The 24946-nt window shown below is 41.3% G+C and overlaps 1 protein-coding gene across 3 annotated transcripts in view; it reads right to left on the reverse strand.

The window, feature by feature from the left end:
• schip1 (schwannomin interacting protein 1) overlaps window positions 1-24946 on the reverse strand; it is a 372471-nt gene that overhangs the window by 38437 nt on the left and 309088 nt on the right. For 2 of the 3 annotated variants that reach the window (XM_053486598.1, XM_053486599.1), the window contains one exon: window positions 21139-21774. In XM_053486598.1, the coding sequence (XP_053342573.1) occupies window positions 21139-21774 (636 nt within the window). Of the gene's footprint in view, window positions 1-8838; window positions 9049-21138; window positions 21775-24946 lie in introns of those variants that run through there. The other variant, XM_053486601.1, reaches the window with a different exon arrangement.

The raw sequence follows: 24946 nt of genomic DNA on the forward strand, positions 1-24946 counted from the left end.
TTTATCATCATTATTTAGAGCCAGTGTGCTTGGGGAACAGAGAGCACTTGACAGTGCCATGTGACGCCGCATATGTCTCACTGGCACACGGCGTAGAGGACAGCGCCTACTGTTCTTCCCTGCTCATGAGCACTCATTAATCACTCTGGGTACAGAAACAACACGGCACTGCTGGGGTTCAAGACCTGGATTACGCCTGTTTATTTCGTTGTCTTAAGTTGGATGATAATTTAAGTCAAGACACGTGTCGAGCAAAGTAGTAATACGGTGTAGATGCATCAGTCGCACAGGCATGTTTCGATTCTGGTGTAAAAAGAAAAACGAAAGAATTATATATTTATTGTCACTTTGAAATCACTGCCATTAAATGACTATAGAAAATGAATCTATTCATGGCATAGTAGCCCGCCCACAATACCGCTGCCACGCTCTTTGACATACTATCGCTATAATAATTGTATTATATTATAATAATCATTTAAAATAAAATAATATTGATTATGTAATTATATACAAATAAACTTTTCTGTGGCTCACCCTGTATAAAAGTAAAATGGTAGATCAGGCACAAAAGGATGTATAGAAGTGGTGTAACTATGACATGATGCCCGTGAAGTAACCAAAAGTCAGAATGCACTGAATCACAATACCAGTGTTACAGGTTATAAGTTTACCCAACCATGGAATTTTAAATGACACCAGCCCCCTGTGATCTACAGTACCAGAGGAAGAGGCCGTGGACTTCTGGCATTTTAGCTGCATGTGGATTTCTATTTCTGGTTAATAATGTGCCTTTGGTCTATGAGCTCATTATGTCTCAACTGATTTTTTTTCCACAGGTCAGATTTATTCGGTAAGCCTGTAATATGTTGTGCATTGTTTATACCTAAGTAATAAAAAGAAGTGTTTTAGTCATAACGCTTTATTGTCCTTCATTAATATTTTGTTCCAAACAAAGTCACTATGATGACCCATGACCCTAGTTAACCCTCCTGTAACAATAATTAAAATTGTTACCCAAGTATATGTATAAAAGTGACTGAATATAATAAAGAAAAAAATTATAAATTATTTTATTAAAATAATTTTTTTTAACACACACACACACACACACACACACACTCACTATGGGCAAAGTCACTAATCTGCATGTCTTTGACTGTGGGAGGAAACTGGGAAGCACGGGGGGGGAACACACATCTTACGCATTACAAGTAGTAACAATAATAATAACAATAATAATAATAAATGTGAAATATTATCTGCTGTAAAATAAGATGTTAAATTTGCCTATCACTCATTAAACTATTTCAACAGCAGTATAAAAACTCACTGGTGAATTATTGTGTGTTATATCGTGTTAGAGGTTCGGCTCCTGAAATATAACCCATGAGGCAGACAGCAGCGAGTGTCATTAATCCCTGTTACACAAGCCTTCAGTTTCTCCACCAGCAGCCGGTGCAGATTTAAATGAACTGGAAGGAGAGGGATCACGCTTCGGTTCTCCTGCCTCCGTCAAAATCCTGGTCGACTCACATGCGGTACGCTTCTGATTCTGTACACGGTAATATTATTATTCTCTCCACAGTATTATTCTCCCTCTATTCGCCTGTGTAATGTGTTTTATACATTTAACATTTTCATTTAGCAATAAACATGATTTGTTACAGTACTGGCATTCTACCAAAGAACAGTCTGTGTGTGTGTGTGTGTGTGTGTGTGTGTAAGTACCAAAGCCCTTACTCACCAACATCAAAACTGCTGAGTAACTCAGAAAGCTCTATAAGCATTAGAGTGATATTATATAGACAACAGCATAACAACAAACTCTATGAACTCTATATGATCTCCATAATTCCATATACGATGACATTTATGGCTGTCTGAAGGGCCACACACGTTGTTGTGGTTTAATTCATGCAAACAAACAAACAAACAAACAATCCAATCAATCAATCAATCAATCAATCAACCAATCAAAAAACAGGAGCAAACACACACACACATGGGGATGGCCATGATAAAGACTCCATCAAGAACCAAATAAAATACCTGAACACAATCCACCTGCGCCTAAAATATCCACCTGTACCTGAACAGGGATACGTTTTGGTCTGGGCGCTGGGATTAAACCTGGGATAAGCTCACGTGCCCGGACAGATGTAAAGCTCACAAACATTAATTTTGTTTCGCACTGGGTGAAAGCTATTTTTGGCGGATGTGTTGTGAAAATTGCCTCCGTCCCAGAGCGCTGCGCTGAAAGTCTTCAGTCTCTCGCGCTCGTTCTCATTCAGGGCTACAGCATGTTAATGTGGCTCGAACCCACGGGACGCCTTTGATGTTAGAATCTGGGGGCTTTGATTCTCTTTCTCTTCAACGAAAACCACCCTCTCTTCTTATCTATCTATCTATCTATCTATCTATCTATCTATCTATCTATCTATCTATTATCTGTTTTGTATTTAAACTTCAATCTTTCTATTCCTACAGAAAAATCACAGTTTGAGCAATAACTAATATGATTTCTTTCATTAGAACGAGCTGTACCCCCTATAGCCTGATCACCTGTCACTCTTACAAGCTCGTCCTTTTTTTAGCTAAGATCCGAACTCTTCCTTAACTCTGGAACAGATTTACAGCTATCGGTTTCATGTTCATGGTTGATAAGTAATTCATGTATTTTTTATGTACTGTAATTCAACTTGCCTTGCCTTGGCATTTTCAGTCCAGTCCCTAAACTTGGCCAGTTTCAGAGAAATTGTTTTGTTTGTAAATCCACACAGTAACCTATGAATCATTCGAATATATATATAAAAAAAAAAAAACCCTAACCTAAGGCATGAACCAGTGAGAAACAGGTGCAGATGATGACAGATTATCAGACAGATGGTTAGTGTTTGGAACAGACGAGAGGGGAGATGAGGTCGCTGCTGAGGTTCAAGACTTTTGCACAGTACTGTACATAAATAAATATCATACATCCCCTAAACAATTAAAAAAAACCGCAAAGCTCAAGCTCAACCCTGCAGCATCACCTCTTTCCCTTTTCCAACAGTCTGTGATTATAAGCTGAAATCCTTTTTTTTATTTGTTGATATTATGCAGTGACGTTAAGCATCATAAAAGCATTCTGTACATTTTTTACATTTTAAGATTGTGATTTATTCACCTTTTTGCTGCATTATTCACCATCTTTATGTATTTTTTTAATCTCAGAGGGAATGATGTAAATCTGATGCTTGCTCTGTGCAATGTGATAGCGGTGATGTCATCACTGTGTACTGAGAGAATCCCCACTTTGTACCACCGACTTTGCTTTATTAACTAAATAACACAAAGACGAAAAAATTTTTTTTTTTATTAACTGAATCCACGTGCTGTTTTTTATGTGTGGCAGAATCCTAATAAAGCCAGTGATCCTGAGAAACACACAAGACATCCCGAAGCTGTTCTCTACAACAACTTTATAAAAACAATCGAATCATTTAAACAGCAGCTTGAGACGTGGGAATATTGCTTTCTAATAATTTAGCACAGAGTACACACAAACACGCTCGTGTATACAGAGGGTTTTCCAATGTCTTGGATATTAAAATGCGCCTTTTTTGTTTTGTTTTTTTCTTACTAAAAATTCGTTTAAAGCTTTTGAAACAAAGTAGAAAAGAAAAAAGAAGGAAGAATATTAGAAAGACTTTATCAACCTGTGATGTGGTGATAGCGCACACACACACACACACACACACACACACACACAAAATTATTTTAGTGTGGATATAACAGTCCTGATTGCTTAATAATGTCTCTCCTTTTTATTCTCTCTTTCAACGAATAAGTAGCGAGAAAGAGGACAAGAGAGGAGACGAGAAATAGAAGAAAGAAAAGAATCAGATATTCCACATTAGACTGGTTTTGCATGTGTGAGGGCATGAAAAAAAAGTGACAGACATACACACTCACACGTACACCCACATACTCACAGCATGCACACACACACACATACACACACACACACACACACACACACACATTAATTAAGGGTTACATGTTCTTTTCTCAGGTCAGTAAACATTGTGAAGGAGACAGATGAAGATCTCGGCTGGAGCTGGACCTCTGCCGAGAGAATGCAAGAGAGAGAGAGAGAGAGAGAGAGAGAGAGCGCAAAGTAAAGACAAGCTTTGTACTGTACTTGTATAACAGCAGGATCTCGTTCTCACTGTCTTTGTCTCTCCCCCACACTCTCTCTCACTTCTTCTGTCTTTCTCTCTCCTTGACATTCCTGTCCTCTCTCTCTCTCTCTCTCTCTCTCTCTCTCTCTTTCTCTCTCTCAGGTCAGAGTTGTATATTTTAAGAACGGCATCACGGCTGTAGCAGACGCCCTCCTGCGTTCTCCGTCTCTCCTGTACACCCACACACACTCGCACACCACATTTACATTCCTCATTTCAATGAGACAAATCCTTCCATTCATACACACACACACACACACACACACACACACACACACACACACACACACACACACACACACACAGTCCAGTGCTTTAAATCACTCTGGTACACTGATTGCTTTTCCTCTCTCGAATGGAAACGTCTTGAATTGTACTTCATTCAGCTTCTCTACAGCTGCATGAGCGGTAGTGTAATGACGAGAACACGCTCACACACACATACACACCTTGTCTCTGTCTCTCTCTTATACATACACACACACACATTTATACTCTTTGGTTTGTTGAAGGGGTCTCCAGCACAAACCCGGCTATTCAGCCCGGTGGATCCACCCACTGGGTGCCCCCTCCCACACACACACACACACACACACACACACACACACACACACACACACAGAATACCTCAGCGCCAAACCGGCTCAATTTGTTCTGGCAGGACAAGATAATGCATTATTCGAATGATTTCCTTTCCGTCCCTGGTTCTCTCTTCCCCATGACAGTGGGCTTTGACATGCTTTATAACTCTCACATCAAACCTAATTTCCTTCTCTCTCTCTCTCTCTCTCTCTCTATTCTTCATCCTCTCTAAACGCAGAGTGTTTATTTAAAGGGGGGGTAGAAACAAGTCTCCTGCCGATTGCTAGCCACACTGGGACTGGAGGAGCCTAACACATTGTGACAACTGCAGGAACTCCCGAATTAGGCTCTGAGGGGGTTTTCAAACCCGACACTGGAAACCAATCAAAAGACTTAGTGCAAGGGTCAAAGGTCAGACAGCTTAAGGCTGGGGTAATTGGTGAGACTAGTGAATGGCTATGAATATAAAATCAACACGGGCTGCACAGGCAACGTCTCAGACCAGGAAAACTGGAAATGGGCTTTTCTCCCCAGTACATACAGTAATGTTTCATCTGTATATAACAAGTACAACACGACTATAGTGTGACGGCGCTACAGAAGTGAGGTGAACCCGATCGTAGGCTTTTATTAAAACAGAGGCAGAATAAACACTCCTAAGCAGCGAGAAGCGAAGCATGTCTATGTGTAGTGGTTGCTCCGGGATGAACAGGGAATGACCCACGACATCGTGGTGATGATGCGGGAGGAATCCTCGGGATCCCAAAGCGAGTCCTTAATCAGAAGCAGTGAGCGATCTCACAAACCCAATGTTCAATATTTTTTTTTCAGCTGAAGGACAATCGAATGAGCAGGACTTTCCGTTTCAGATTGAAGGGTGGGTCATACACGACAAAATCCAAAAGAGCAACGAGAATCCAAAGGGCAACAACGAGAGTCCAAAGAACGTCCGAATCAACAAACAGAGATCACTGGAAATTCGCACGTACAACTGCGAGCTACAGTACAAAGCTAACTAGCTTCTAACTCAAGGCTGAATCCCAAATCTCTCTCTAACTCCTGATTAACAACACTACATGGTGTGTGGAACAAAGGAAATCCCCACCCGACATAGCACACTACTGCAGTTTTACTATTTATGCTTATCGGGATCTATCCTCGGAACAGTTAGTTAGCTATTAATTAGAAAGCGTAAAGCACAGCATATCCCATAGCATCGTCTCATTTGTAACAGAAACACTGCACACATATTTGCACACCGTCTAAGATTATGATAACAAATAAAACATCAGGGAATTAGGACCTTCTATTGTTACCTACTTCATCTATATCTCTGTTGATATGGGTTACTCTTTTATCTGTGTGTTATTTTTTTGTCTCTGAAATACACCTCGAACGTACAGTCATTATCAACGGAAAAAACTTAGTCACGTGACTGCAAAAAGTCTACAGCTATAGCGGCAATTTAAACAGTAATTCGATAGAAATTATTTCAATATAAGCGCAGCACCTGATGCCCGAGTAAGTCCTATCACCTCTAAGTAGCGGATTCAGACTTGTGGACATGGCGTCACCGAATGCGTTACTTTTCCGTAAAAAGAGGACTTGTGGTTTTATAACGAGCTCAGTATAAAACGTAATCAAAGGTGAGTCTTTATGTTATGTCTATATGTTATGTTATGTCTTTATGCTCCTGGAGTCACAGATGCTATTCTGGGCTCCGTTCAACACTCTTAAGACTGTGCTGTGATGATTTCTAATCCCTTGCTTTAAAGTCTCAAGGTGTGTGGCTTGCACCATCTTGTGTGTTTTTCTGACCACTGTCAACTCTGGCTCGATTATTAGAGATCTACATACAGAATTATGTAAATATCACTTTATTTTAAATAAATACAATTTAATTAAATAATTATTTGAAAACGTGGGTAAATGTCCAGAAATGGATTTAAACACCTATGGTGTTGTGTGTGTACGTGTGTAATTATGCTAATAATTCAGAATGAAGCTTATCACTGGGTGAGGCAATATGCTTTCTGGTTGAGGCGTGTGTGTGTGTGTGTGAGTGTTTGATGACTCATTTCGACAGTGAGTCGAGGTGATTCAAGGTTTGCACACCACATGAAACACGTTGCTGCAGGGTGTGTGTTTCTAAAGCATTTCTAAGGGCTGGTTTATAGCTCTGCGTGCCTGTCTCTAACACACACAGCTCACCTCGACGGCAACACCTTCACGGGATGTGCTGTTTCTCTCAAGGCCGACTGTGACACTGGCTGTCCTGATGAAGGACATTTTTTAAGGTTAATTACCGAGAAATTGCAGGCTGTGCTACAGTACATCTGGACTTTCTAATATGAACCATCGGTGCACCATAGTGTTCTGTAAAGCGTTAGCAGCTAACACACTGATATCTTATACAGAGCAAACAAGTAGTAAAGTAGATCAGACAAGAACAATATACTCAAAGATCAGCCGAGATTGAAAATGATCAGCAAGGCTTTTCTTTTTTTCGTCTGAGCACAACAGAGAGCACTGGGTTCATTCTAGCATTGCCAGGACTTTAAGGCAGTTGAGTGAGAAACGGCACTGCATTTAGTGAGTAATGTGAATGTGCACGGATAGCACCTTAACACTCAGTTCACAGTCCTCGTTGTTTTGACAGCAATGTCATGCACTGTGTTCTGCGAATTCTGTATGAAATACCAAACATAAGTGAAAGCACATTTCCTGATTTAAAGAAATACTTCAACTTGTTTTTAAGAGACTCTCTTTCTCCAGTGGTCTCCGTCATGTACAGTACAGTAAGCACCAAACCAACCGAATCCTGAGAAGGTCCTTTGTGAAAATACGAGCACTATAGATTACCAGAAAATAGATCACTGAGCAATTATCTGAAAGATTATATGCATGTCAATAAGTTGTAATGAGATCTTCCAGTTTACGTCCAATCAGCAAAGTCTTGGTTCTGGAATGTTACTCTGCTGAGAAACAATACACTTTAAATTTTGCTTTATTATATTAACACAGTGAAACGTTTAGGATAGTATTGATGAGTGCAACAACAGATTGTTTTAAGTGTGTGTGATCCAGAGATCGCACCATATAACACATCAGGTGTACTTTGATATCATAGCCAGCCCATATTTTCCGCATTTGTCACACACACACTCACACACATACACACACACCGGATGTAACTCCATGAAGCCTTAAAAAATCCCCCACCGTCTGAACACAAACAGAGTCTGTTAACTCTGAATACACATCTATGCTCTACTCTGTTATTAAGATTCCCTTTAAATTGCAGGGTGTGAACATATAAACCAGAACGTGGAAAATCTAAAATACAAGTAGAATCTACTACTGTCTTTAGTAGATGCGATTAACAAAGAGAATAAAAATGTTTGAACTTAAAAAAAAAAAAAAAAAAAAAGTTTCCTCTATCAAATAATCAGATACTTGTTATGGGGTGCATTTGTAATACCGCCCACCCCAACTTCGAAATATTCCCTCCAGGTGCTTCTTGAAAGGTAACACATGGTTAGAATCTTCCACATTTATGAACAAGCACCTGGACTTTGTTTAAAATAATAAATAAATAAAGGAAAAAAAAAAGTCTGTTTTACAGTTGAAGCAAAAAAAAAAAATGGTACAAAGTTTACAAAAGTACAACTTGATAGTTATTTCACACACTTGTATGTAGATTTTTGACGAAGCTGCAAGGTATTATTTATTAGATAAGTGTGTACAACTGTCCGCACAAGTCAATGACTGATTTTTTTTTTTTTTGTCGCATAATCTCATTGCATAAATCTTTTTTATTTTCAGTACATGTTTTAAGAAAGTAACTACCTGAACAGCTACTTAATAAACAATGAGAATATGTGAGGAATGTGTGACTGCATGATAAATCAAAACACCAGAATCAACAGCTGTAAAAAGAACTCGCTGTAATCTACAGTACACGTGAAGCAGTGCTGCTAGTCTCTAAGGATGTGTGTTGTGTGTTTCCTAGATGACCTCATTCCAGTACCTGGGTTAGGTTCCCCACTTGCTGCGTGGAGTCCAGCGCTGGTTGGTCTGACATGAGTACTCATTCAGACTGAAATGTCCAAATCCTGATCCCACTCATGAACTGCTTAAAGAACCCAAGTCCAGATTCCACACACTCGCGAGCCCATAAGTCTCCTAAACTACAGGTGAGACTCTGAGGAGTTGAATGCTGTGTTCACATGCCTCTGTGTGTGTGTGTGTGTGTGTGTGTGTGTGTGTGTGTGTGTGCGCGTGATGTGGTGTGAAGCGTGCGAGGGCATGCTCTTTCCCTCTTTTTCTCTCTCTCTCTCTCTCCTTCTGACACACACACACACACACACACACACACGTGTTGAGAAGGAGGGCAGTCATCTCAGAGGCTTTCAGGGCTGAACCACACTGCATTGCCTTATGTATCGACATTGCTGTAAATAGCTGCAATCTCAATAACACTGATCCTGGATCAGCCACGAGTGTGCCTAAACTGGGCTTTTGTTTTTATGACCCTAGGAAAGAGTTCCACCCTGTACCATTTCCCCGATACCACCTCAGCATACCTCTCTCTCTCTCTCTCTCTCTCTCTGTCTGCCATGCCAGCATTCCCTCACAAAGTACTTTCTATTCTAGCTCCTACTCTTTTTCTTCTGTTTTCTTCATGCATGCCCAAAAAAGGTGGCAAACCGCAGAAGCAGAAGTATTGACTTACTTGATGAACGATTCTACGATTCTACTATTTACATTTTAGCCTCATGATTTAGCAGGATACAGTTATATTTTGTCTGTTAATTATATATATATATTTCAGACCGATCTAGGAACAGAAACTAAATAGACCGAGTTCAAGCTTTATTTGTTAGTGAACTTTAGTATATAAGTCAAATAGGCTAATAAGTATATACACTGATCACACACATAATACCTATCAGGTTTCACCTTTTGCCACCAAACAGTGATGTGCTGTGGGTTCTGACTGCTTTCTATAGCAACCAGCATTAACCCAGTAACCTTCTTCTATTAGATGGGACTACATGATCCCGCCTTCGCTCCCGACGTGTCAATAAGCCTTGGCTGCCCATGACCCTGTCACTGGTTCACTGGTTTTTCTTTCTTGGTATGTCCTGACCACTGCAACCTGGAAACATCCCAGAAGAGCTTTAGTTTTGGAGTTGCTTTGAGCCATCACATCACCCACCCAATTTGGCTCTTCTGACAGTACAGTAGGTACAGTTACAATATCTCGTTACCTGAAGGGTAGGTCAGGGTTAAGGCATTGGACTACGGTTCGAAAGATCCCAGGTTCAAACCCCACAATCACCAAGTTGCCACTGTTGGGCCCTTGAGCAAGGCCCTTAACCCTTAAATGGATAAGAGTGTCTGCCAAATGACTAAATGTAAATGAAGGTGTGCGGGATATCTTGAACCTACACACTTCCAGTGAAGTGTGATATCTTGATCCCACACACTTCTTGAACCTCTTTTCCTGAAGTTGCTGTGTTGGATGCAGAGAAAATAAGCAAGCATAAGGATTTGAGTGACTTTGACGTGAGCCAGATTGTGATGGCTAGAGGACTAAATCAGAGCCCGACACTGCAGCTCTTGTGAGATGTTCCTGCATTGATCAGGACCCACCAAATGGTCAAAAAAGGAAAAACCTGTGAACTGGTGACAGGGTCATATGCGACTAAGGCTTACGGATGTGTGTGGATCCAATAGAATGAGCTCCTGTAGCTTAATTTGCTAAAAAGGTTAATATAAAGCGCAGTCAGAACACACAGTCCCTCACTGTTATGGTGGCAAAGCCAGAACCTACTCAGTATTAGGTGGATGATCATAATGTTGTGGATGATCAGTGTAAGTATGAGTTTGTAGCAAATTTACTAAACTTGTGGCCACGCCTCAAAGACCATACTTTATAAACCACTGTGCTGAGTTTATACATTAAACGTTTCTAAATACGAAACACTCGCTGTATTATTCCTAAAGACGCACGTTAAAGTAAATGACTCACTTTGACATGTACTCGTTGTTCTCTGTTAACCAACAGGATCTGCTGAGCTATGTGAAATTTGATCTGTTTCATTTTGAATGTACATTGTGTTTAAAAGCATTCTTAGACCTCTGGGAATCTGAGAAAGCATCCTTAGCATCCTTAGAAAACACCACGACGCGCAATATTGCCATGCAACAGATCAGAGAGAATGTTTTATACTTCTGTATAATTTTTCAAATATAAAAGTATTTTATATACAGCCATAACTTTAAAACCTTTGACAGGTGAAGTCAATGACAATGACATCGGGTGACTGGGCAAACGGGCATCCATTGCTCACTGATGTTGGCCTGTCTGGTCCGATCCCACAGAAGAGCTCCTGCCAAGCTAATGCTGTGGTTAAGGCGTTCAGGGGTCGGAAGTTGCCACTGAGCTTGAGCACCTTGAGTACCTTGAGCAAGGCCCTTGACCCTCAACTGCTCAGATGTATTAATAGACAAAATGTAAGTCCCTTTGGATAAGGGCGTCTGTTCAATGCCATTAAATGTAAAAAAAAAAAAAAAAAAAAAAGTACAAATGTGGCTTCAGTAATTGTCTTAGTGACAAAGAGTTCAAGGGGTCCATACTGGACAACAGGGACCTTTCCAATATTAGTGCGGCGGTTTTAATGTCATGACTGACAGGTGTAGTTTCTGACAGGTAAGGTGAAGGGTTGAAAGGTGAAGACTTGGCGTTCTTGTAAAGTTTAGAAGCCTGATTTGTTTCCACACTGTTCTGTGTCTCTGCTAAACATCGCTCCACATTTAATTCATATGTTCCACAGATACACTCTGTTCATTTCACTCTTTTACTGTACGTTCATTCATGCTTTTCAGAATACAACAGACAGTTTAAGACGTTTGTGGATTGCGATGTGTATTGTCTTAAACATTGTAGGCATTAATCCTGGTATTCACCCAGCCTCGAGGCATCGCTCTTTGCAACCTCCATCCATGTCCTTTACTCATTTTCCATTTCTGCCGCTTTCCTTCTAGTCCATGCGGTTTAAAAACAGGTTGGTGTTTAGTCTCTTTAACCCCTCTCTATGATAGAATCTGCTGCTTCGTGTTTGTTTTGTCTGCAGTTCCACTATGTGATTTTTTTTTTCTTTCTCTGACCTCTTTCCATTTCACATCCCTCCTTGTCTATTCCTCCCTCTCATCTTCACTCACTTACCCTGACGTGGCATTCTGGTGTCTGAGTGGGATCTGCAGAGCTTTACATATCCCAGAGTACTTTACACTCTCTCTCTTACACACACACACACACACACTCTTCATCTCTCTCTCTGCGCCTTAACCCCTTCTATTTATCTTTTCATCTCCTTGCTTTTTTACATGTTTGCCTCTTTCCTTGTCAATGATACAAGACATAAGTGGGTCCCAAAAAAAAGTAAGGTCTGTAGCATGTGTACAGATCAAGGTAAGAGTTTCATGTAGCTAAAACACACATACACACGCCTAGTGTCTTAAACTTCATTAAGCTTCATAGTACACATGCACAGAAGTGTGACTGATGTTATTAATTAGAAATGTTATTAATTACATCCATTTTACGTCACGTCTGTATTTGTATCTTGTCTTGGTGGCGCTACACTGCAATACACACATTATGCCAGGACAATCGTTGAAAAAACACAGTTCACACACAACATCCTATAACACAATGCCACTATACATGTCTCCAACAGCGGCAGATCCTCAATGCTCCCTTTCAGAACAGACACGTGGGCGTATCAGTGACCTGTGCAGCTTCCTGGCTCCTCAGGACAGCCTGGTGAACAGGGTCACCTTGGTGGGAACTTAGTGCCAGTTCTCTGACCTTTAGAGCTTTAAAACGTAAAGCTTGTGACTCACTTATTAATTCTGACTAGATTTTTCAGTATCTCTAATTCATTTTGTTTAATCTGAATTTAAGGGGATAAAGAAACCATCTGGATAAGATAAATTTTTTTAAACAACACTCAGTTACATTTAGTCATTGGATAGACGCCCTTATCCAGAGCAACTTTTTTTTTTTTTTTTTTACATTTTTATCTCATTACACATCTGAGCAGTAGAGGGTTAAGGGCCTTGCTCAAGGGCCCAACAGGGACAACTTGGTGGTCGTGGAATTTGAACCTGGGACCTTCTGAATCGTAGTCCAATGCTTTAACCACTGAGCTACTCCTGACCAAACGTCTGAACAGAACATTTTGGCATTTGGCTGACGCCCTTATCCAAAGCGACTTACTCATTATACATCTGAGCAGTTAAGAGTTAAGGGCCTTGCTCAACGGCCCAACTGTGGCAATTTGTTGGTTGTGGGGTTTAAACCAGGGCCTTTCTGAACCGTAGTCCAATGGCTTAACGACCCACGTTTAAAATCAGTCATGGTAGCACATCTTATAAGATGTTATGTCATCTTAAACAACATGCTGTCTCCTTAGTAGCTGCTTTTAAAATCATTCTCAATTGCCTCTGTGTTGTGTTGTTTTATTTAGAAAAGATAACTTGCTGCTAACACAAGGCTGAATCCCAAATCCCTCTCTAACCCTTGATTAAGGGCACAACTTGGTGTGTGGAACAAGGGACTATACATCCTACATAGTGCACTAGCTTTCCATGTAATGCTGTTTAGAATTTAAACCCTGAACTTGGAAGTTAACATAGGTGATATTTTAAAGTGAAATAAGTGGAAATATAAAGAGAAAAATATGAAATTTACAGAACTATCCACCACCTCCATGGTCGCCTACAAGAATTTAAAACCAGTGAACCAGACAGTTTTGGAAGGATATGTGCTGGCGGAGCAAAATAATTAGTAAAATAAACAAAACAAATCAGAATTTGTTTATTAGAAATGGTGTGAAACTGTTATATGAAAGCAATATCACCTGCAAGAGCATGCTGTTGTGCTGGATATCATCACATCATCACAATATCACCTGCGAGAACATGCTGTTGTGCTGGATATCATCACATCATCACATCATCACAATATCACCTGCGAGAGCATGCTGTTGTGCTGGATATCATCACATCATCACAAAATCACCCTTGAGAGCATGCTGTTGTGCTGGATATCATCACATCATCACAATATCACCTGCGAGAGCATGCTGTTGTGCTGGATATCATCACATTATCACAATATCACCTGCGAGAGCATGCTGTTGTGCTGGATATCATCACATTATCACAATATCACCCTCGAGAGCATGCTGTTGTGCTGGATATCATCACATTATCACAATATCACCCTTGAGAGCATGCTGTTTTGCTGGATATCATCACATTATCACAATATCACCCTCGAGAGCATGGTGTTATGCTGGATGTCATTACATCATCATAAAATCACCTTCGAGATCATGCTGTTATGCTAGATATCATCACATTATCACAATATCACCTTCGACATTATGCTGTTGTGCTGGATATCATCACATTATCACAATATCATCTTTAACATCATGCTATTGTGCTGGTTATCATCACATCATCATAAAATCACCCTCGATATCATGCTGTTATGCTGGATATTATCACATTATCACCCTCGAGAACATGCTGTTGTGCTGGTTATCATCACATCATCATAAAATCACCCTCGATATCACGCTGTTGTGCTGGCCGCATCACAGCCATGCTAATATCCAGCACAACATCACTCCCTACCATGTGATATTGCTTAAATATGGCCCCTTTACAGTTCTGTCAGTGAGGCTGTTATTGCTTATGCAAGGTCAAAGATGCTTTACTAAGTTTGATGTTTCATATGTTTTCCATTTCAGTTTTGCATCTTCACCGTTATGTCTAACAAATCTAAAAAAAACAAACACACACCACACACTTCTCCACACTTCCAACCTTGATCTGCCGGCTCGGGAGCAGGTGGTTCAGCAGGTGGTTTTCTGCGACTGCCAGTCCTAATGAGAACCTTCCAGGAGCGCGTGGGATATTTCACGCTTGCTGGAGCTGCTAATGGGCTCAATGTGGCCGTGGGAGTGTTACTGCTCCAACCTTGAAGTCTGGAGATGCAGCACAGCACTGACCAGCAACTATCGATCTCGCGCAAACATCGATACTCTCTTGTGGTAAAGACTGCAGAGTTCAGAGGGACGGGAGGAGCGTGTGCGTGTCTGCTTACCGTTTATACGCCCCACTTACTGAATACAATACAAAGAACAATGTGCTCGTCGTCTAATCAGAATCAGTATGACAATAATGGGAGAATAAATGTTGAGCAAATGAACAGACCGAGTAATAATTAAAATATCCGTTCCTTTGTTGCAGCATAAATATAATTTGTGCTATGTGCAGGATATATTACAGCATCAGTTAAGTATTGTAAATACATTACGTGTAAATGTACATGGCATTCTGAAGTCTAAGAGAAATTTAAGGCAGATTGACTGAGCAAGTTCTCGGCCATCTAGATGGATTTGCGTTTTAAACTAAAAAAAAACACGTCTGCAGGTTTTATGAGCATTTGAAGGCTGGAAAGCAACAGAAAACACAGTGACTCATTACACACAGTCTGTTACCTGCCACTGAGTGCTAACACCCTGCCACAGTTGACATTTCAGCATTAGGATGTCAATGTCACAACATCTTCAAGAACCCGTGCTGTCCAGTGCCAGTGTTATCACTACTACCATTTCAAAGCAAGCAAGGAAAGTTTGTGACGTCCTAACTCCTAGTAAGTCAGTCCTGAAAAGTGTACATGTACTACAGAGAGACTAACTCACATATTCATGGTGTGAAGCGCTTTATCCTGTATAAAGAGAGGGCCAGGGGGCCCTGGAGCCTGTCCCAGGAGACTTAGGGCACGAAGACAGTTTAAACATGGGACGATCCCAGGTTCAAACCCCAAAACCTCCAAGTTGCCACTGTTGGGCCCTTGAGCAAGGCCCTTAACCCTCAACTGCTCAAATGTGTAATGAGATAAAAATGTAAGTCGCTCTGGATAAGAGCGTCTGCCAAATGCCTAAATGTAAATGTAAGACAGGGTATTTACGGGAAATTTGGGAACGCCAATTAACCTAATCTGCATGTCTTTGGACTGTGAGCACCCGGATGAAACCCTAACCCACCAAGCACGGGGAGAACATGCAAACTCCACGTGGGAATCGAACCTGGAGGTTCAAGGCGACAATGCTAACCCCTACGCCACTGTGCCGCCCCCATGGAGAGACTATTGAAGACAATTTCTCTCGCTCTATTCATAGCTGTATCTTATAGGACTGACAAATTGGTCACAAGATGAATATTAGTTAATTAAATTCTCATGTGGGATGTAATACAATTTTGGTTTACCCTAGCGCTCCCATTCTAGTCTGACACTTTGGATCAAATCTCCCTCATCCATCAAATCTATTCAGACAGCATTCCCAGTGTATCTCTGGAGGAGGCTGTAATATTCATCACAACATGAAGGCTGTCTCTACTGGCCTACGGAGATTGATCAGACCTCACATCAGACTTCTCCATATTTACTAGAGGCTCAGTTTGAGTTTACTCTCTCACGTCTTACTACATTTATAAAGAGATAAGTCATTCCCCAAAAGCTGTAGGCGGTGATTTTCAAGAACAGAATCTGGTACGAATAATCAGGCCGAGATGTTGATTTGATTACAATAACATTAGAACATTAGAACATTACCCTTCTTTATATTAAGGAAATATTTTTACTTTCTGAATGATTTTGCAACCATAATCATAATAAATAACCATAAACATAATATGGTTTTATTTGAGAACAAGATCTTTATGCTGTGTGTATTAGAACCACAGGAATCAAAGAACCTGAAAAATCATCCAAAACATCAGAGCACACCCAGTAGTCATGCCCTGAGGAGGCAGAGCTGCCCCGGGAGTTCGAGGGGAACCTGCATCTTACTGGGCTTCATGTTTTGCATTTTTATGTTATGGCTGATGGGTGTATATTTCATCTATATGAGTTATGGAGTTTGGGACCTCCTGTGTTCAAACAGTGCAACTGCACATGCATAATTAATGGAATGCTGAAGCTTCATGATGCACATCGTCACATTTATGCAACACAATGCATCTTTACCCCCATGTTACATAATCGACTCTTACAAGATGCAAATCTCATTTCCCCCAAGGGTGTAATGGAGACTTCTATGTACTGTTAGGAAAAGGGTTTCTAGCTTTCCTTTCCAATGTGGTTCTTTAAAATGTGGATAGATAGATAGAACTTTTTGTCATTGCATAGTACTCAGCAATAAAATGTTGTTAAGCATTTACCAGAAGTGCAAATACAGTAGTAGTGAATACAGTATACATCGGTGCAAATATTGGCATCGTGCAACTTATAAGGTGCAGGTTAAATAAATAGATTTTGCAGCAAAAACAACCTCAGACGAACAACAATATCACTGTGATATTATTCATTTAACAAAAATGAAACCAAAATAAAAAAAACCCGAAACATTTGGGTTTCATCTGAAGACACAGTAGTACATTGTTCCAGAAGTTTGGAGTAAGAGTAAGGGCAACCGTACCTGTTCAGTCTTCTTCCAATTGTGCTGTCATGAATTTTATCAATAACAAGCTCGGCGAGGCCTGTAGTGTCTGCGACATAGCCCTTGGGGTTTTTCTCATATTCTTCTGACTATTACACACTCTGACCTTGGAGTGAGTGTGCTTAAATGCTTTTAACTTGTGAATAATCTTTCTCACTGTAGAACACTGGACTAAAAAATGCTTGGAATTTTTTTATTGTTTTTATAACACTTTCCAGACTGATGTGCAGCAACAATGGCTTCTCCAAGACCATTGGTTATGTCTTTCCCTAGGGGGCACTAACTTTTGAACATGACTGTATAAGGTATATATACATTGAATATACAAATAAACAGTGCCAGATTACCTACAATCATACATATGTATAAGAGGGGAAAAAAGAAGTAAGAAGGAAAGAATGTATACCCATGAAAACTTCTTCATCTGATGTTTTGGGGAAGCCCTCTGCAATGAGGTCATAGAACACAGAACCCTTAAGGCTTCCCCAGATTATATAAAAAAAAGGTTTACACTGAGAGCCAGATGCAGCCTGTTCCTCCCAGCGCAGTGGTGTAGTGGTTAGCACTCTCGCCTTGCACCTCCAGGGTACGGGTTCGATTCCCGGCTCTGTGTGCATGGAGTTTGCATGTTCTCTCCGTGCTTGGTGGGTTTCTTCCGGGTACTGTCTTGTTATTTTTCTCTCAGCAGGTCTATTATATAAGAAAGACCACTGTGTGAGCATCACCTTCTTTATCCTGGGTCCCTGCGTCCTCTTATGGAGAATTTACTTTTTGGGTTCGCTGCACTGTATACTTCATTTTGTCTAACTTAGACCTGTTGTCCTCATTAGTAGCCACTTTATAGCATCATTTAATGGTAGCAAAAGCACAAAATACTAATCAGTAGAAACTCAATAGGACAATACTTAGATTTTATGCCTACTAGGTCCTAATAATCCCAAATATATAGGAATCTATTCCTTAATTAGTGCTTGGGTGTTGGGATTAAGGGAAAGTGCAATGTCAGAAGGGGTTCCCGGAGTGCGCCAGCTTCCTCATACTGTCCAAAAACATGCAAGGTAGGCTGACTGGCTTTCCCAAAATGGCCTGTAAGTGTGTGATTGGGTTGCCCTGTGATGGGTTGGCACTCAGTCCAGGGTGGACCCTTACTCTGTGCCCTAAGGCTCACCTCCTGGACCCTACACAGGATAAACAGTATAGAAAATGGACGGATCAATTTATGATTGTGTGCTCATTCATTTACAGTACACGTGGACACTCGCCATAAACAAATGCAAAAGTGTGTGTGATTGTTTAAATGGTAACGTTTGCATGGAATGATGGGATATTCATTTCTTCCCCAAGGTCAGCTCTTTGCAACAGTGAGAGATACAGCTGTCTTTCCAACGCAGGATGGCTGGATTAGTAGTTTCCCGGTATTAAGACAATCTGTGTTTTTGTCTTATCTGTGTAAATACCTGTCAAGTGTGTGAGAGAGCAACATCTGCCCAGTTTACACAGATCCTCTTTTAACTACGCAGACATAATGAAGGACAGCACCTTTCCTCCTCTGCATACTTCACATTCTCTCAGGCAGATAATGACACACACACACACACACACACACACACACACACACACACACACACACAATGCTGAAGCTCATGGCTATTGTCCTTCGGCTCAGCATGTTTGCATGCCCAAGGTACACACACACCCACTCACACACACTCACACACACACACCCCCACACACACACTAACCATCTCCTGCCCCCCAGTGCCTGGCAGTTTTATTTACCTTCCTCAGCATTGCTTTACACATCTGGCAGGTTTAAATAGCCTAAAATGTAAATGAAGCTTGTAAATGTTCACGCACAGTGATGCGTCCATCTTTACTGTCCTTATCTCATCATTTTACTGCATTCAGAATAAAGTGGAGAGCATGGCCCGGCACTTATCACTCACTCACTCATCGTCTATACCACTTTATCCTGTATACAAGGCTGCGGGAGGGGCTGAAGCATAACCCAGGAGACTATAGGACTATAACGAGACAGGGTGCCAATCCATCACAGCGCACACACACATACATAAACACTCATTCACACACTACATGCGATTTTGAGAAAGCCAGTTAGCCTAATCTGCATGTCTTTGGACTGTGGGAGGAAACCGGAGCACCCGGAGGAAACCCAAAAGCACAGGGAGAACATGCAAACTCCAGGCATTCAGATCCCGAGGTGGGAATCGAACCCAGACCCTGGTGGGGTAAGGTGACAGCGCTAACTATATAGAGCATTATACAGGAAATAACTCAAAGATGAATGTCTGACGACAAACCAGTGAATGTTTGCAACGTTACAAAGTAAAGAATTTAAATAAACCCCATCTGAAATCATGTTATCGCTCGCTTTTAACCTCATACAGTCCCTGGATATTATTCAGTTATTCATTTGAAGGTGGATTATTTAGCAAGGACCATAAATTATTCAGCAACTGCAGCCAGACTAATAGAAAAAAAAAAAAGCTTTAAGACGGAGGACGTCTCGACACACTGAGGGGTCCAGCTGAGATCAAAATGACTTATTATATATCTCCAGCCAAAAGTGTTGATGAAAGATATTGGTTAAAATTGTTTGTCACACTCTCTGTGTTTCTCCAGCACACACACACACACACACACACTTCTATCAGGAGCGAGCTATTAGAAATAACATTTTAATCTTAACATATGAAAACAGAAGGTGAAACAACAGACTCATTACGATTGGTCATCTCGAAAAAACAACAAACAAACAAACAAAAACAGTCATGACTCCAGAATCGCCAAACTATAACAGCATGTGCTTTTCCTCCACATCAGTATCAGCACAGAAGCCTCTTTATCACTACAACAGCGCCCTCTACTGAGTCGTCTGTGGCATGACCTGCTCAACCTCAGCACTCAATTTTCATGCTATCACATGGGCGGTTGTCGAGAAACCCCCTGCTGCTCCCGGGGTTAGAAAGCAGGGAGTCATGTCACCGAAGACTGCCAGGTTCTGACAGCGACAAAACAACCGTTTTCTATACATCACTCACTCACTCACTCACTCACTCTCTCTTTCTCTCTCTCCTTATCTCCTCCTCTTTGGCCTGTCTTTCATAGCTCATAAGCACACGTGCTAATCATCTGGCTTTTACAACGTGCCCTCTGAGTGTTTCAAGAGCGACTCTATGCTTAGCAAATGAGATATGACAAAGTATAGGCATAACTATAGTACGAGCTAGCAACACACACACACACACACACACACACACACACACAAACACTCAGCTTTGGAGCAGTGTATGTGGAGACAGCTGAAAGTTCACACTCCGATGACAGCACCATCTGTACCTGGCTAGTCCTTCACATCATATTGCTTTGAACTGCTCTGCTGCTAGGCGTATGTGTGTGTGTGGGTGTGTTTGTGTGTGTGTGGGTGTGTTTGTGTGTTTTTGTGTGTGGGGGTGTTCATTTCTCCCTCTAACAGCTACCAAATGGACACAAATATTCCAATTTGCCATGTTTGGAACTAATACCTCAGGAGAATTTCCAAAGCTCATCTGATGAAAACATCTGTTTCCTGAAAGGTCTGCAACTGAAACTGGCAATGGCTTCCACCACTGACCTGCCCACATATACTGAACCATCTATCATAGAAACCATTCTAGCGGGTTAGTCTTGTTGGTCTGCACACCCCTAGTATGAATGACAAGACAAAGCCCTGGACTCACGTTCATGGAGTTGGTCCTTTCCAGGTTCCTGTTGTGGTTCTTTTGCTGCTCCCTGAACTGCAATCCAGCCAGGTGCCTCTCGAGCGCTGCCCAGTCCATGGTAGGAAGCTGGCTCTCCTCCACCACACTGTCCTCTTTGTAACCCCCGAGGTGATAACACCCCTCAAGCCTCATACTTCCAACTCCCAGTCCCACTCCACCACAACCACCACCACCACTACCGCCACTGCCATCTCCGCCTATGCCAGGGCTCTTGGAAACAGCTTTGGCCTGGGGTTTCCCCGGCACCGTCAAGTTGCCATTCTGCTTGAGTTCCTCAGACGCAGTGGTCGGCAAGCTCTTGACTTCTTGGAGCTCCTCGGCCAAGCTGCGGGCATTTACCGCCTTCCGCAAGGTTTTGTCCTGGCCATTGTCAGTGTCAGCATCGTACTCGCTCTCCCAGTCCTCGATAACGCGCCTCTTGTACCGCTGGAACTCCTCGTCTTCCTCGTCATAATCATCCAGTCCGGCCAGCTCCAGGCTCGGTGAAGACTTGCATTCTGAGCACGGGGTCACCTTGTTGGAGTTCGAGTTGGACTCGGAGCCCGAGCGGCTTGAAGCGTCGCTCGCCAAGTCCATACCGTCCTCCCGGTAATCCTGAGAAAGACACAGGACACAAACAGAGTAAGTTTTAAAAGTTTATCCTTCATTTTCAAACCAGGAAAGAAAGAAATCACTCAAATAGTTGTTGCCATATCTTTATCAAGTTTTTTTTAAAGCAACAATACAAATGTCAGAACTCTGGGTTAAATAATATGACAAACTGTTTGGATCACATTAAAAAATATAATACTTCTGCTTTGATCTCAATCCACCATTTAAGTCAGCACTGACCAGAGTATAACTTTTTTAATCAAGCCCCTCATCCAAAGAGAAAGGCGAAAGGTCTTAATGGTTCAGCATTCTAAGACGTCTATCTTGGACAATGCTATGCTTCAAACTTTGTGGCAACAGTTTGGGGAAGACCCTTTTCTATTCTGGCATGACTAGAAGCAAAGACTGTAAAGACATGGTTTGATGAGTCGGTGTGAAAGAACGAGACTGGCCCGCGCGCAGACCCCTGATCTCAACCCCCATCAAGCACCTTTGGGATGAACTGGAACGGAGATCGCAAGACAGGCCTTCTCGTCCAACATCGGTGCCTGACCTCATAAAAACCACAGAAACACTTCAAAATCTTGTGGACAGCCTTTCAAGAAGATTGGAAGCTGTAATAGCTGCGACAGGGGGACCAACTCCATATTAACGTATATTGGATACAACATCATCGCAAGCTTGGCCAAATACTTTTGTTTATATAGTATACATTTAGTCCGCTGACTTAAGACACAAATGATATTGTCTAAGATATAGGAGGAAACGCAGTGGAGAAGAGGGGGATTTGAGGAAACATGCACACACTTAAATTAGTGACTTCAATGCTGTAGTTTAAACACAATGAGAAGCTTCCTGCCACAGAGATCCTTCCTTCCTGTAAGTGCTCTTGGCAAGATGACGTGCCATGGCCTCTGTGACTCCGTTCTCTCCCTCTCTCTCCCTCCGCTTTGTGTATTCGCCGATGTCTTCGTGCACAGACAGACCATAACTCCTAATGGACGACACACTGACTCTGACATCCCCTTCTATTGTGTAGGACAAATAACTTTCATTCTGCTTGCTCAATTAGACTTCAATTCAACCAATTAGGGCTTGAAATTCCGGAAATCTTCCCAGTCGGTAGGTTTTTAATTCCTCCATACAGCTACGTGAGCAAAGATAAATTGCAAATAGGATTACTCGTCGGAATTATCATAACGTCGCCGTTTGACCCGAGCTGACTGCTTGTGTGGTTTATTTATAAGCTGCCGTTACTGGGCGTTTTTGTGGAGACATCCTTTTCACCAGCGCCGGTTTATATTCAGAGTTCGAAATTGCAGTGTACAGGCATATAATTACATGTTTTAGTACAACGAAGTGTGGAAAAAGATACAGTACTATACAAAGAACCCTTATGGTTTCAAGCGGTGGCGGTTCTGGTGTCTATGGCACCCTGGGAAAAAATTTCCTTACCAAAAAGAAAGGGAAAAAAATATTTTGCTGTTATATTAAATTTAGATATTTGGAAGCTAGCAACATACTGTAGCAGCGTGCATAAGTGTAATACTAGCCTATTTTAATACAAACACAATGTTGTATCCATAAAGTGACGACGTTGCTCCGTATCTTTAAATTTTTGCATTTTTATTCTTTACTTTCTTGGTTTTTTTTTTCCCCCTAAACTGTGCATCTAATGGCTTTATCCTTATTAATTTTTTTTTGTAATTGGATGATCATCGTGATTAAATGTACATTTAATTGTACACTGGTTATATATAATTCTAAATGATTTCCCACTTTATATATAAATATATATTTCCATGCTTCCGCTGCACTCTGGCTTCTACTGCGGAGTGTCCATTAGCCGGCTCACTCCCTCGAACTCGAGCTTCTGTGTGGGAGACCTTTCCAGTCAATCCCCTGCCTCGCCCACAAACTAGACTTCAGGTGCCAAGAAGGTTAATTGAACCACACAGTAACATGAAAAATGCAATGTGCAAATGAGAGATAGAGAACCAATCGAGCAAATGTTATCATCACTCTGATCACTTTTCTTTCTTCTTTCCTGTGTAATTTATTTGGTTTGGTGCCATCCTTGGCAAGATGCCGCCCTGAGAGGCTGCCCATATATCGCCCGTTTCTAAATCTGCCACTGGTTTCGATACAACATGGTACAACAAGTGCTGCATTTTTTATGTATTATTTTTCAAGATAAGAGCAGGATAGCACCTGAACATCCTTGCTCAGATTGTCTCACATGTACAATGCTTGAATCAAACGGACTAAACACTTTATGTGAGACATTCTAATGGGACACTGTCTCACATATGTAAGACATTTTGATGAGGTGCTATTTTGGATAGCTCTTGCACATCCTCACTCAGGGTGTCTCGAATTGTCTCACATATAATGTGTTTAGTCTCAGTCGTTTGAACCGAACCTTTTGCTCTGGGCAGGTGAGAACACGGCAATGGCAGATCGAAACAACCTGTCTGAGAAGAGTGGTCAGATTCTAAGTGCTTCTTGAGCGCACTTTAGAAAAAGACGTGTCCTTGAATGGAGCAGATTGCAGGAAGCAAACCAATCATGCTTTCGCACACGAGGACGGGTGCGACATTTAATGCCATGACTATGACAAGCTTGTCAGCTGACATTAGTTCATGTCATTAGCCAATCATTTTAATTAAGTTTTAAATGATGTTCGTCTCATCTTGTAACCGGCCTTCTTATTCAACAGGAATGAACTGCTTCAAAACAATAATTTTTACTCTACCATACTGTATACTGTAGCCTCACTGTTATTTCACATAAAATGTGTAACACTGTAAACAACCATGATGCTGATTGACGTTAATAATTTATAAAGCGCTTAATTTACCTCTTCCCATCAGAAAGAAATCTCATTTTCTTTGGCGTACAGGTCTCACTCCTGATTAAAGAGTATGCATGCAGAATTGAGTTATCAGTCAAATTATTAACAGGATATATCATGCTCTAAGTAAAATAGCTACTGATTAAGAAAACAAAACAGCACCTCAACCTTGACTAACCTTGACACTTTGATGTAGTTTGTTGTTTATTACACTGTGATTGATTACAAAGCTAATGAGAATGTCTGTCAAGTTCGCACGCTTCGACCAAACTTGCTGTGACCTCGACGGCCTCGTTCGCTTCGACGCACGTAATCCCGGAA

This window comes from Clarias gariepinus, chromosome 25, assembly GCF_024256425.1.
Source record: "Clarias gariepinus isolate MV-2021 ecotype Netherlands chromosome 25, CGAR_prim_01v2, whole genome shotgun sequence".
NCBI lineage: Eukaryota > Metazoa > Chordata > Actinopteri > Siluriformes > Clariidae > Clarias > Clarias gariepinus.